The following is a 14,376-nucleotide window of genomic DNA, read 5'->3' as shown; positions in this document are numbered from 1 at the left end:
GATACTGCAAGAAAAACACTCCATCAGCATGGTAAAAGTCCAGTAAAATAGTTGGTCTATAACCAGTCATTTATACATAAACACCCATTTTATGCAGAAATTGAAGGATTTTGAAGATTAACAGATTTTTCAAACATAACACTGTTCTCTTGATCCCATCTTTACTATCAGTGACCTTTGCACTATTTTGCATAGTAAGGCCTTATGATGTCACTCAACCTTCTCCATCAAGAGATCATGGATTACAGTGGCTTTTCTTAGACTACGTCCATACAAAGAGATTATTTTAAAAGGTTTTCTGTAAAGAAATGTGTGTGTCCATACAAATCACTGAAAGCATATATATTCTAGGCATGTTATAGGTGCTATAAACCACTATAGAAATATACAAAAAACATAGAGTAAGAAATGGAGCATGGCACACTCTCTTGCGGTGTAAGCAAAAATGAAAAGATGATGGAGAATCAAGCTAAAAATCATGATCAGCACTTTCTACAACATGAATGCAATACTGAAGCCCACCATTGTTGTAGCTGTTTGCAGGTTTTATGTCTTCAGGTTGAGGGACGGGTGGTAGAAAGAACCATGTCATTGTTTTAGAAAGATGCATATGGGTTGAAAATATATACCAGCTTTTTATGTTCTAGAATTGATTTTCATGTTAAAATATCCATATTTTATTCATTTGGGGTAAATATTTAGGGTTGTTAAGCACTGGAATATAGTTGAAAGTAACTCTAATATTTTGTATTAATTCTACGCAGTTGGCTGGAACTTCTTTTTCTTCCGCCTGCCGTCATATGTGAAAGAAGACACAACGTAGCGTTAACCAATTACTCCCTCAGCACTCAGCTTGTAGTGGTCGTGTGTAGTACTGAACAGCAAAGACAATGTATGATGTGTTTGAGAAGACGTATAGGTATTGCAGCACCAACACAAACATCAAAAACCAGAGAGTAAGAGTGCCGCACATGATGAACCATAAATTAGAGCATACTAAAAGTTATTTAAACAGAGTTAGATAAATGTGGCTCAGAAGATTAATTCCTCTCTTGTGTTCATTTAATGGAAGAAGTAATATGATGAAGTTAAAACAATTAGTTGAGCCAAGTTAGATGAGCGTTCAAATAAAGTGTTGCTAAAAAGCTTAAGAAACTGTTCATGTCAAAGCTCATGAATCAGAAACACATTAAAGTCATGGTAAAACAGATGGAGGAATAAACATACGACAACAGAGCCTGACTGCATTCCAGTGGAATCCACTGGATGCTCTTTTTAAGAGAACATGCGATTTCAAGAGGAGGGAGTAGTGTTTACACAGGCTGTCAGCAGACCTTTCTGTTCAGAGGGATGGTGACATTTCAGCTCTGGCCTGTTTGAACAGATATCACCAGAGTTTAGTCAGTCTGCACTACTATACGTTCGATTTCACTTTTGACAAAACTCTTTCTATTCCCTGTTTGCTTGTGTTTCTTTTGTTCTCAAATGATTCAGTTGTGCTCAGGCTATAAGTAGGATGACTCAATAGTTCGACTCAAGTTGGATAAAAACTGATGAAGGATCACTCCCTCGATTAATCTGAATTATGAGGCTCCTCTCTGTGGTACTTCTGACAAAGAAGTAAAACACATTTGGTTGTCATTCAACAGGGGAAATGATGATTCATTTTAAGCATCCACTGAGTCCTTTGGGACACTGGCATTGTTTGATGGCAGATCTCCCACCCACTCATTCTGCTTTTTTTTCTCCTCTCTTTCCTTCCCGAGGGGGCCTGGTGTTTGTGGCACCGTCACTGTGGCCCACAAGGGTAAATGAGTCCCATGTGTTTGATGGAGGGGAGCAGTTGTAGTCACGCGATACAGCTATGGAGGCATTCCTGCAGCAATCCATCCTTAACTCCGGGAGGGACAAGCTTAAGGAACTGCTGTCTTTCTTCTCTCTGTCACTTTATTTTGCTTTTTCGCCCTTTCTGTGAGTTTGATCTGTGGGCAAACGGGAGATTTCAACAGATTCTGAAGATAAGCCCTTGGACAAGTGAGACATGGGGCCCTCTTTTACCAGGGTCGCCCCCTTGTTTTGGTGTTTGGGACTCTGTTGCATGGTGACACCAGACGGAGGGTCTTGAGGCTCGGATTTTATAGTTTTACTTTTTTATTTTAGTGACTTTTATTGTTTCCAACCTTCAATGCCATCAGAAAAAAAAAACAAAAATTTTGCTTTAACATAACAGTTGTGACATTGAGGGAATAACTTACATGGAAGAGAACGAATTTTAAATTAGAAAACTGTCGGATAGAAACCAGTTGAGATTTTATGCAGCTGTGAGTTGATCACTGCAAACTTAGTGACTTCCAAGAGTTTATTTGTTTGTATTTTATTTGATTCAGTTCAAATGCTTCTTTTTAATTGCTGCTAACAACAAGTGTGCCTTACATCTAATGAGGACAAAACACTTTTTAATCAGGGTCAACTGAGTTTTCCCCTAAAACCCCTGTGGACTGTTTCAACGAAAAGAAGCTAAACAACCTTACCACATAACTAAACCCTATAAAACAGACACACATCACATCAGCTCTCAAATATAGCAAGAGAAACCAAAGAGGGGGAATGTGTCTGAGGCCTATTAGTGTTTTGTAAATTTGTTTTGTGGTCTAATTAGAGTAATAAGCATTCTCACAGAACAGAAAGTCTGTTTTCGTGCCCTATAACTGCTCCAAATTTCCTTTTGAGCTTGTAATGGAAAATTAAAAACTTTTTAACCATGAAACACAGTTCAGTTTTTTTTTTTTTTGCTCAGATTTTTTAACTCTATATACTGCTAAGAGTGATAACAGTTTAACTCTTGTCAAGGGATCACATTCTCTGTAGCCTTTCATGGAAGTGTAAAAACAAAAAACGATGCCTCATTTGTTAAATTTATGCACAGCCTCAAGGACAACAAAAAGGTGGCCACAGCACTACATGGGTTTATGTGTCCAATTCTACACAGAGTAAAAGTAAATTTGTGTGACCCCCTCAGAAGCCTCTGTAAAGTCTTTACATTATGACTGTGTTTCCGTAAGCTTCCCATCAAAAGCAAAGTGCTGTCCTCAATGAGGGGAAAGCATCAGCCAACAGCTGTGCCTCAACATACTCACAGTGAACCTGTAGTGAAACCACAACCGCATACTCATCTTTAACATTTCATCCAAGTTATAAGCCAGAGGCCAACAACCGCAGAACAGGTTGGCTCTGATTGGCTAGCATCCCACCTGAAATTCATATAAATAAACATTTAGAGGTTTTCAAAACCCCACGGCTGATTATTTGCCCTCTGACTTGGTTGCATAGTCATTGCAGGCCTGGCGAGGCTGAGCAGAACTTCCAGTTGTAGCCCCAAGAAAGTTTGTGGTCTCTTTCCAGTTTCTACATCGTGCAAAGGTGACCCCACTGGCTCAAACAACCACCATCAGACAGCTGTACAATCTGTCCATGTGCCAATACATTCTGCAATATCATGAAGAAACCCCTTAGCTAGAAAATAACCCTGAATAAATGCAGGCAAATAATAAAGACACTCCCACATAAAGTAAAGCAAATGCCAGTAGGCATTTGTCATCCTTCATGGCCACAAGGTCTTTGGGTATTGAAGGCTTACATGTAAACAGTTCAATTTCAGGTTTTTCTGGCTTCTACAACTCAGCAATGACTAAATCTAAAATGAGCAGGTTTAACACCAATGAAAAATTAAAAGTATGCACTGCCATCCTCATTGTGGTAAAACCATTGAGACAATCCAGGTGCTGTACAAACTTTCAGTATGCAAAGGACCTGCTGGATGGTCTTCCTCAACATCATTAAAATTATATGTTCTGTATCTTTTACTGGTGCTCACAAAAACATCTTTTATTGGTCACTCATATGAAAAGTTGGGGGGAAAGTCAAAAAATTCCTAACCACCTCGCTTGTTACGCCAACTGTAGAAGAAGAAGAAAAAAATTATTCGGTTTTGATAACCAGTCATTGTGGCTGACATATAATCCTTTCCAACTGTCTGGCATTACATGACCAACTGTGTACAAACAGTGCACAGGCTCCTCAGGGACTGGATCTTGTGTTTGCAACCTTCTCCCTGGATCACTGATGGCCAGTCAGGTCAGGCTATGCAAACACAACTCTGACCATCCAGAGAGGCGGTGGGATCTGTGCGCAGCCCGGCTCGGTAAGACCGGCAACTGTGGCTTGATATTTTAAGGTCAATTAACAGTGAGTCATCGTCACTGATCTCTCAAATGGCCCGTGGTTCATTGTTGGACGCTGTCACTCGCTCGGTAGTGACATCATTGAAAAGTAGCCTCAGGGACATGGGTCTGTTCTTTTCTCAGACTTTCTGTTTTAGCACTTGTGGGCCACAGCAGCAAAGATGACATAACATGCACCATTATCTTTACCGCAACCTTTGCACTGCATTACAAGTAACCTTTCAAAGCCATAACTAAGGGGCATAAAATAGACTAGAATGCAGACTAATACGAGATGAAAAACTGCTTTGTTTGTATTCTAAATCAGGACTCTTAATTATACTTGACTGGAATAAGGCATGAGGCTTAAGGATGAACATTTGTGTAACTTTGCTATCGATTCTGGAATTTCACAGTTAACTTAGGGAAACTAGACCTCCTTAGAAATAAGAGTTTAAAAAGCATGGAATAATGATGACCATAAATTATACAGATAACCAAACCGAGGGGGACAAGTGTATCACGATGAATTATGTAGACAGTTTTATTGCAAGTAATATGTACTTTGTGTTCACACGTGGTATGTCTCAGCATCACTATCTCTTCATCGGTACATTAAATTGTGGTGGACCACCCGAGGGGAGCCTTGCGTGTTTGTCTGTAGGGCTGTTGGGTGGAGGGGACCCTGTTTTGATTAGAGGGAGAAATCACAAATATTCCTCATGGGCTTGGCGCTCTCTGGTGGGCTTAACGCAGCCTTGTCATGATCCATTCCAATGACAGCTGCTCAAACCAGAGGAGCAAGTTGCTGCTTATCTCCATGCCTCTCCTCAGAGCCTCAAAGGCTGCCACAAACCCAGAACCACAAGTTCCACGGGGCCAAGAGGAGTCATGTCTCACACAGAAGGCTCACATTCCACTGGCCACTGTCGATGGCTACCTGTACAGAGACAAACTGTCCACTTCCGTTTCTTTTATGCAGCTATCTGGCTGCCAGCTGTACACCACTGCCAGTGTTGAAGTTATTTATTTTCTGGCTAGTATATTAACCACAAAGGCATATTTCCACCTGCTTTTGAAAAATGAGTGGAATTTAGCTCTGGCATCCTAAATTTGCAGCTTCTCTGAAGGATAGCTATGAATCATAAAGAGAGGACACTGTGGTATTTGCTATTTTCCAGTGACATAAACATTAGTATTACATGATAAAATCTACTTTTACCATTAAAAAAAAAAAAAAGAGAGAGAAATGATTAACGGTACAGTAAAATCTTTCCATGACAAATAAATACTCATGAAAGGTTATTTGGACACATCCAAGGGATGACTAAACATGTGATGACTGTTAAATTCCACAGTAGTCTACGGATTATATTATACATTGAATTTACAGAAAGGTTTCCCAGTCAGGGAGCTGTTGAGTTTTAAGTAAAATCCCACATAAGAAGAGTGTCTAAATGTCCTACAGTTAAATAAAAAATGTTCACAGTGCAAAGGAAGGAATATTTGTTCTAATCCACCTAATAGAAAAAGTCTGTCAATAACTACTAAATAAATGCTTAAGCAAGATCAGCATATGATTCATTTCACTGGATGATCATCAAACAAGGAAAACCCAGGCATTTTATCAGACTCTCAGTGAGGAGGAGGGCTCGTCCATTTATCTACTAACTGCCAGAATCAGTCATCCCTTTACTGGCTCTTTTCAACCTGTCCCTTATTTAAAGTGGATGGCTGCCTTTAGCATAGGTAGTACATTGAGTCATTGTTTGTATTTCTACATTTTCATGCCAGTAATATCACTGTTGAGATAATCAAGATGACTCTTCTGTATTGGATGTGTCTACCTGAAAGGATTTTATGTGGTTGGTGCTGTACTGCTCCGGATGTCAAGGGATTCTGCAAGCATGTGATCAATTTTGATCTTTTTTGCACAGATGCATAAAGCTGTCAAGGTTGTGATCCAGATGTGACAGTGTCGGTAATACCCTGAGATGGATGACCACAGACTAGGAAAGAGTGGTGTGGCATTTACAATGTGGTGTGCTGTTAGCCATTCCTGCATCTGTATGTGTGTGTGTGTGTGTGTGCGTGTGTGTGTGTCCATGTGCATATATATGCATTTGCTGCATGCTTGTGTGTGCAGCCAAGAGCGAGAGAGCAGAACGGAAAAGAGCATTAGCCAATTAAACCTTTAAAGAATCACTTTCTAAAGTTTGCAATGTATTCTGAGGACTGGCAGTTGCCTGTTTTGTCACTTTCAATAACAAAAACTTGGCCAAAAATAATGACTAAAAGTAGTTTCAGTTCACACACTTGTTCATTACTGGAGCCTCAATGTCTGCTGCTCTTCACAACCCACCAAGCTGAAAGACCGCTGTTGGAGACACTGGAGATACTGGAAACTAAGCTTCCTCGTGTGACACGTCAGCAAGCCTCATACAATGGTTACGCAACAGCAGCATTGGTGGGCCAAAGCACCAACAGCACAACCCACTAAATAAAAGCAAGGCGGCCTTCATCGCACCATGGACGCCACACTTCACAGTGAGTAGTCAGTGACCAAAAGTTCCTGTGCACAAGGCCTCAATCAGGGTATGTGATGGGCAACTGGTACTAATATACAAAAGTTGCATCCAAAAAGCATCCAGTAGGTTTTGGGAGAGAAGTGGCTCCTCACAAACAGCCTCTTTGATGTGGTCGTCAGTTTAAGTGCTCTAATGCTTGGCGAGACACTGAGGCCCAGCGTGGGGAAATGGAACAATACATTCAACCACATGAAGCGCAGCGCCCAGGATTACTTCTGCACATAATTTCTCCCCCTTTCTCTCATTGACTTACAGTCTTGCACTTTGTCTTTCTCTGGTGTTTGATTTTCTCTCCTTCCTTTGCACACACACATACACACATACGTACACACATATACATACACTCAATGCCCCTGCAAAGGAGAGCTGCTATTAACTGGCAATTTAATCTAAATCCTTTTAGTACACATGCACACAGACCCATACAGGTGATGATATATCACTAAATGAGTTGAATTACACCATTGTGCTTTCCAAGAAAAACACACCATAATGTGAAGGCACTTTATAATTATGATAACTTTAAAAGTGATTTATTTAAATTATTACGGCTGATAAACCTTCTCCCACATCGTTGCATACATTTGGGTGTGTTTGATAAGCACACATCTGTTTCTGCAACTGTACAGAAGAGGAACACTTGTGTGCTCCCACAATCCAGCATTAACCAGTGACAGATACATAACCTTTTCTCTTCCCTCCCTCTTATTTTGTAAAGACAGATGTGCATACTGACAAGCCATCCCTTCATCCATCATTAAAAGAAGAAGAAGACACTGTCCTTCCACTGCATTTCAGCACGCAACCAAAACAAAAACACTTTTACAGACCCAACTATGTGTCATCGTTAGGCTGAATGCACCCTCATCCTCCAGGGTTTAAGGCTTCTTCAAACTCTCCAGCATGCTGAAAAATAGGAATAGCATCCACCCAGACACGTTGTTGTTACACACCTCTGGAGATGGTATTTGCTGCTACTTGAAGCAATGCACAGCTACTTTTGCATGGTGGTAGTCACGAAACAAGTAGTTATGATGAACTGTCTGTCAACCAGAGTTACTCATGCATATGCATATGCAAACACAAGCTTAGCTTGATATTCTCCAATCCTGTACATTCAGGCCTTAACTTATTGTGGAAAGTAATGATCTTGGGAATAAGCGTAGCCATGGATAAGTGAGTTAAATGATATTTTGTTTAACCACAGCACTGTGAAAATTGATGCCAAATATTTGCTGAGACAGAAACAGGCCTTCGTCTGTCTCACAGAGCCACTGAGAGGACAGATCTTCCAAGACAGACACACAAGAGCCCCCTTGAAGATGATGACAGCTACATGAAGTCACCATGCTGCCAAGACCATAACAGGCTGTGTCAGATGCACTTATGTCAAGAGCCCAGAAATTCCTTCGGGGATATTTCTGTGCATTTTGTCCCTGTTCAAAGTACAAATGTATACATAAATATTTATTTCTAAAAAGAAAAATGTATGATTTTCAAAAACTAATATTAGAAATTCTAGTCACCGAGGTGATAGGCTGATATGTGTTGCCTAACAAAGCTTTCAATGTCAAAAAGTACTTACCAACGTACACTCCGTTCTCTACTCGCTTGATGATGTCAAAGGCATTGTCAATGTTGCCCTCCAGGATGTCAAACTTGACATCGTAACTGCCCAACTGGTAGGACCCATAAGCTGGCACAGTTGTTCTCAGGAAAACAATCTCTGTTGGAATATAACAATAAAACGCACCAAAATAAATCTTTCAGTGTCAAATACTCAAATGACACAGGAACCACTGCCAAGTTTGTACAAGACAATAAAACAGGAGATGGAAGAGTTTGTGTTTATTGTAAGCTGAGAGGGTTGTAGAAAGGTTGAGGCATTTCAGCAGTGCTGTTCAGCTAAAGGCCTTGAATCTTTTACACCCCAACCTAGGGCTTATGAGAAATGACAAGAGCCTAAATCCCTGTGACGTTGAGCATGAGTGTGTCTGAAACATGCGGTGCATGCTGGCCAATAGATGCTTGTCAGCTGTCACTGCCTGCAAATGATTACTGTGGTTACTTATATTCAACCAGCATGGCACTTGCACTCTGGTGAGGACCCGCCAAGTCTCTCTCTCAGAGGTAGTCATGGATTCCAATAACTACAGGGAACAGCAGTGGAGGGGAACCCCAACATTAAGGGAGATTCATTTAAGCAAAATGGAGGGAAAAGCATAGACAAGCCTACTGTTTCCCAAGTTTTAAGGGTTTTTGTGGCTTATCATGGCATGCAAAAAGGACATGTAAGGGGTGTGCAACCATGTATTTGTGTTGATGTTTTCTAAAGTGTAAAGAATTTTGGTTTCTGTATATTATAGCTATGGTTTATGCAATGTTTTGCATAATTCTGCAACAAATATCAACATGTTACCTTTATGTTCTGAGAATAAGTAATTCAGTCTTTTTTTTTTTTTTTAAAGCTGTTTTTTAATTTAAACCAAGAGTTAAAGAGTGTTGTACAATGTTGAGCAGTAGAGTGATCTTGAAATTACTTGACTTTCTGCATAAACCATCAACATCACTGTCAATATCACAGAGGGCACATTTTTACAGTTATTAGTAGTTCAATTACTGTTAGTTGCATTTAATGTTTAAAAAACAAATCCTTAAACCTAAAGTAATGGCATTCAGTAGGCTACGCTGTACTTATAAATTTAGATTAATACATTACAATGGGATAGTCACACAACAAAATATGCCAGGATAGCTTACGGTTAAAGTCTAAGTAGGCAGATGCAGAGGTTACCATAGAAACATGTGCTATGTTATGAAATAACAGCAAATAATACCTTTTCATCATTTGTCACCTCTAGATTTTTTGAAGCAACTTTGAATCAGCAAAATTGTGAAATGAGAATGTTTGTCTGTAGCTACAAAAGGATTAAAAATTATGAGTTAACATTTTGGTCGGTAGTTTAGAGTCAAGTCATGTGGCATCGTCAGATGGGAGCTGCAACCAATAAGTAATAATCTGTGGGGTCCACAGTCCACAGTAGGATTTTTACTTATCAAGAATGACAACTGTCAACATTAAAAAGTGTAAACATAATCATACCAAGAATGTAAATATTTTCAGTTTTGATGGAGTTCTATTGATGAAAAAAATGGAGAAGGTGAATGTAGCAAATGCAGATTTTTTTAAAGCCGTCACTATAAAATTGTTACGTATTTTTCTGTAAAAATAGATACAAGTTTGGTTCTTTCAGTATTGTCATTTGGATAACATTGTGTTGCCATACTCCATGATGCGCTATTAACAATATTAAGGCAATTAAAAAGTGACTCTCTCCCTTACCCTAAATTCTTACGAATAAATTTAGTACATGTGTCAAACTAGCAAACCATGCTATTTAGCTGTATTAGCTAATTTCAGGTAGCTAACACTGAATGCAGAAATACGTTCTCAATGGAAGCCAAAATTTTAAAACTACTGGTTTGCACCTATTCAGACACCAAAAAATTATTAAGATTAGGTCAAATTTGATTAATTTTGATTAATTTCGCTTGTACTGAGACCTATGTTTTCAGTAACTTGGCTAGCTACAAATGCTTGGACGCTCAGAGTTATGATGATAAAAAGTTGATGCATCACCTCTTCTTGCCTTATTTGACACCTATTATTTTAACATAATTCTAACAGAAGCAGCCAGGACAAAACAGTGCATTGCTGTGATATTGTGATAGAACCACATTGATTTTCAACTGGTTATCTCATGTTGTGTTGAGACCTTGACTGGATTGTATAGCTGGGCTCCGTGTAGTTGTCATGTACTCAATTTAACAATGTTTTTCTTTTACAACACTGCTAAAAAATTTAAAAAATTTGTATCCCCAATGTAGGCTATGTTTAGGATTTCAAATCTAAAATTTGAGGTTTGTTCCAAAAGTCTACTTATTTGCCCAGTTAGTTTGATTATTTTAATGCTAGTCGATCACTCTCAGCAGATGAGCCCCAGCATCTCAAACTCTTTTCCCATGATTTTCAACCCTTATATACATTTGTTGATTTTTTAAAAATCTTTCATGCATGGTGGGAAGTTTAATATTACTATTTTTCAGTAATGTAATACATTCAGAAAGCAGATTTGTTTCTAGTTTACTTAGTTTATTTAGTTTTCATAAAAAATATGTACTTGCTCCTGTCTTACATTTCTATACATTGTATGATTATTCCAACAAAAGTGGGACTTTTACCTACCCTCTGGCCTTGAGAACTCTCTGAAGGTGGGCAGGGAAATGAAGGTGTGCGACACAGAGTGTGTTGGGTCCAGAACACAGGCGATGTCATTAGGCTGACAGGATTTAATGCAGCGAACGGTGTCAGAGCGTTCAAGCCTTGCCATTCTAAAGGAGAAAGTAAAACACAAACATTTTTTAAAAAAAGAGAAAAGAAAAACGCACGTGTCTTCCAATAAAATGGCATCCTTGGGTTCAACCCACTGCATAATCAAAGACCCAGTTGGACCCGTTCAATGGGTGCAAAACAAACACTGTCTGAACAAGTAAACAGGGGGTCTGGAAACAGCACTTAACACAAAAAATAATCAAATTCTGTGTGGTTGAGAAGAATAATAAACCAACTTTCATTGCTTGCAGAGGGTCTCTCTCTGCTATTGAAGCTCTTCTGATGTCCCATTTCAAGCTGTGTGGGAAATGAATTACGACACTCACAAAGAATGATCCACAACCTGCTCAGGAAAATATTTGGATTTGTTGAGCATCCCCTGCTCCACATAAGATAATCTCTTGAGGAGGATTTATGTGGCAAGTGAGTATTCTAAAAGACTCCTAAATTGTGAGTAACATGACTAGACAACTCCCAGGCTTCTCCCCCAGGCAGTTCTTATCCTATTATTTAGGGCTTTGTTTATTCCACAGACTAATCAGTGACAGGTCGGAGAGACCAGAAAGCCTCTGCTGCTTCCCTTAAGCTAACACCACCTGGGGCATCACTTTTCACTTCCTGTCTACTGCAAAGACTTTCAAAGAGGTTTTTGATTTAAGCATTAACAAGTCCATAAATCAAAAGTTTGTCTTTCAAACAACAGAGAACCTTTGAAACAAATTAGAGCCTTTGATTATGAAATTCAGTACATTAAACTTGTGCTCAGCTTTGCAGAGAACACAAGTCAATACATGTCCATATAGAGTTATGAAAACATCCATGTTGCCATGTATAAATCCAGTTAATGTGCACGGCAGCCGTATAGCCACATGTGAGTCATGGGCCATGGATCTCTGGTGCTCCTCAAGGGACCTATCAGCTGCAACTCAAAGCCCAGGCTCGGCTTGGGTTGCAGGGCTCCTTTCATGGATAGCAAGAAGAGAAGCCCCTGACAAAAAGTCAAGCCACCACTGGGTAGGGGCTTGTAATTAGCTATTAGTGGGCAGGTCCAAGTTTTGCTTTGGCTCAGGCCAAACCCACAAAATGTTCTTGTAGTTTATAATACTATGGGCTGAGCGGCAGAAAAACTCAAGCACAGTTCTGGAGGACGAGGTGAAAACTGTTGGTGTAGGAAGAGCAAATTTATGAGATGGCAATGACCCCAGGTGAACTAACCCCCTACCCCTCCCATTATTTTACATGCAGATTGACACTACACTGTAAAAAAAAAAAAAATGTTGTTTTAACGGCAAAATGCCGGCAGCTGTGGTTGCCGAAAAATCACCGTAAAAACAAAAAATGTCATGCAACCTTTTTTCCTTTTACGGCAAAATGCCGGCAGCTGTGGTTGCCGAAAAACCACCGTAAAAATAATGACGGCACGCAACATTTTCTTCTTTTACGACAAAATGCTGGCAGCTGTGGTTGCCGAAAAACCACCGTAAAAATGCAAAACAGCATGCAACAATTTCTTCTTTTACGGCAAAATGCCGGCAGCTGTAGTTGCCGAAAAACCACCGTAAAAATAAAACATGGCATGCAACATTTTCTTTTACGAAAAAATGCTGGCAGCTGTGGTTACCAAAAAAAGACTGTAAAAATTAAGAACGCCACGCAGCATTTTTTTTTTGTTTTTCACCAAATTGCCGGCAGCTACAATTGCCAAATAACCAATGGAGGAAAAATAACATGGCACCAAAAGTTTGTTTTTCTTCTTTAACAATAAAATGATGGCAGCTGTGGTTGCCAGAAAAGCAGCGTAAAATAACAGTGACAAAACGTTACAGTAAAATGTATACAGTTGTAGTTTCAACAACAATATAATTCTTCTGGCTATAATTGCAAGAAAAATCTAAGGTACCAAAACATTTTTCTTAATGTTTTTCTGACATTAAACCTTACACAAAATGGTCTTGGAGGCAAAAGCAGGCAAAGCATGAATTTTTGAATGTACCACAAATCAATCAGCCTGAGATTGTCACATATAGAACACATTTTATTTCACGTTTTAGACAGTAAACATAAAATGTCCCAATTTTATTTCACGTTTTAGACAGTAAACATAAAATGTTCCAATTTTTTTGAGGCAATAACAAAATGAATCAATAAAAAGGTAGAGAGAAAAATCTACCTCAGAATTCCTCACATATTTGAACCCTGGGGGACATAGAGAACTTAGCATTCATTTTGACCAGAAACATGAAAAAAAAAAAAACAACAACAAAAAACCAAATTAGCGGGCTGTATATTGCCAGTCAGATTGTCAAGTGAACCAAAAGTACTGCAAGGAAGAGCAAAAAAAATACTGCAAGGTCACACAAAAGAGAAAACTCCCAATGACCCAATGCACTAAATTTTCATCCAATGGATAAAAATACATCGAGCACAACAGAAATTTTAAGATACATTTTTTTTTTTTTACATCTTGTATCAGACTATTCCGAAAGCAGACTTACAATCTTACCTTTTCTGAACCTTTCTTAGGGAACTTTAGTGTGTTTAATTATGTCTGTATACACATTTTGTGACATGTCTAAAAGTAGAGTGAAAGAACTCTATTAAAATCTGAAAAATAACTTAAAAAGTTTTACATTAACTTATTTGTAGTGCCAGAATAGTGCAGCATTGTTGAATATGAGAACACCTATTGAAAAACTCTTGAGAAAAATAACAGAGCACATCTCAATGACACTTTTGCTCTTAAACAAGAGAACACCTTCTGAAAAACTTTCCAGTTTTAAAACATCATATAAAAAGTTGGATTAATTCCAAGAACAAAATGTTGGCAATAAACCCAATTATCTTGTTCACATCAATCAATAACACTAGTATGAAGCAGAATGCAGAATTTTGACATGTTGCACCATAAATCTCAAGACCCACCCTAAAGGATCATCAGAACAATCACTGAAAATTCCTGGAACTGGCAGGTTTAACATTTTCAAGCACAATAGACAGTGACAAAGATCTTTGAAAACTGGGCCAGGTATCTTACGAGGTAAAACTTTAATCTAACCTTTAGGAAATGTAACTCTGAGTGAGAGGTAGCCATGGTGTATGCTACCTGCATGCAACTTTATGACATCATACCCCAACATCCTCGATAGATCTAGATCCATTCGTGGTCTGCAATGTC

General features: G+C 38.9%; 1 protein-coding gene across 1 annotated transcript in view; it reads right to left on the bottom strand.

Moving 5' to 3' along the window:
• fbln1 (fibulin 1) overlaps window positions 1–14,376 on the bottom strand; it is a 40,162-nt gene that overhangs the window by 605 nt on the left and 25,181 nt on the right. Inside the window, exons 15-16 of the mRNA XM_079247182.1 lie at window positions 11,055–11,200; window positions 8,394–8,534 (exon numbers count right to left, since the gene is read on the bottom strand). Coding sequence (XP_079103308.1) covers window positions 8,394–8,534; window positions 11,055–11,200 — 287 coding nt within the window. The remainder of the gene's footprint in view (window positions 1–8,393; window positions 8,535–11,054; window positions 11,201–14,376) is intronic.

Source organism: Telmatherina bonti (genome assembly GCF_933228915.1).
Source record: "Telmatherina bonti genome assembly, chromosome: 2".
Taxonomy (NCBI): Eukaryota; Metazoa; Chordata; class Actinopteri; order Atheriniformes; family Telmatherinidae; genus Telmatherina; species Telmatherina bonti.
This window is presented reverse-complemented; position numbering and strand designations above follow the sequence as displayed.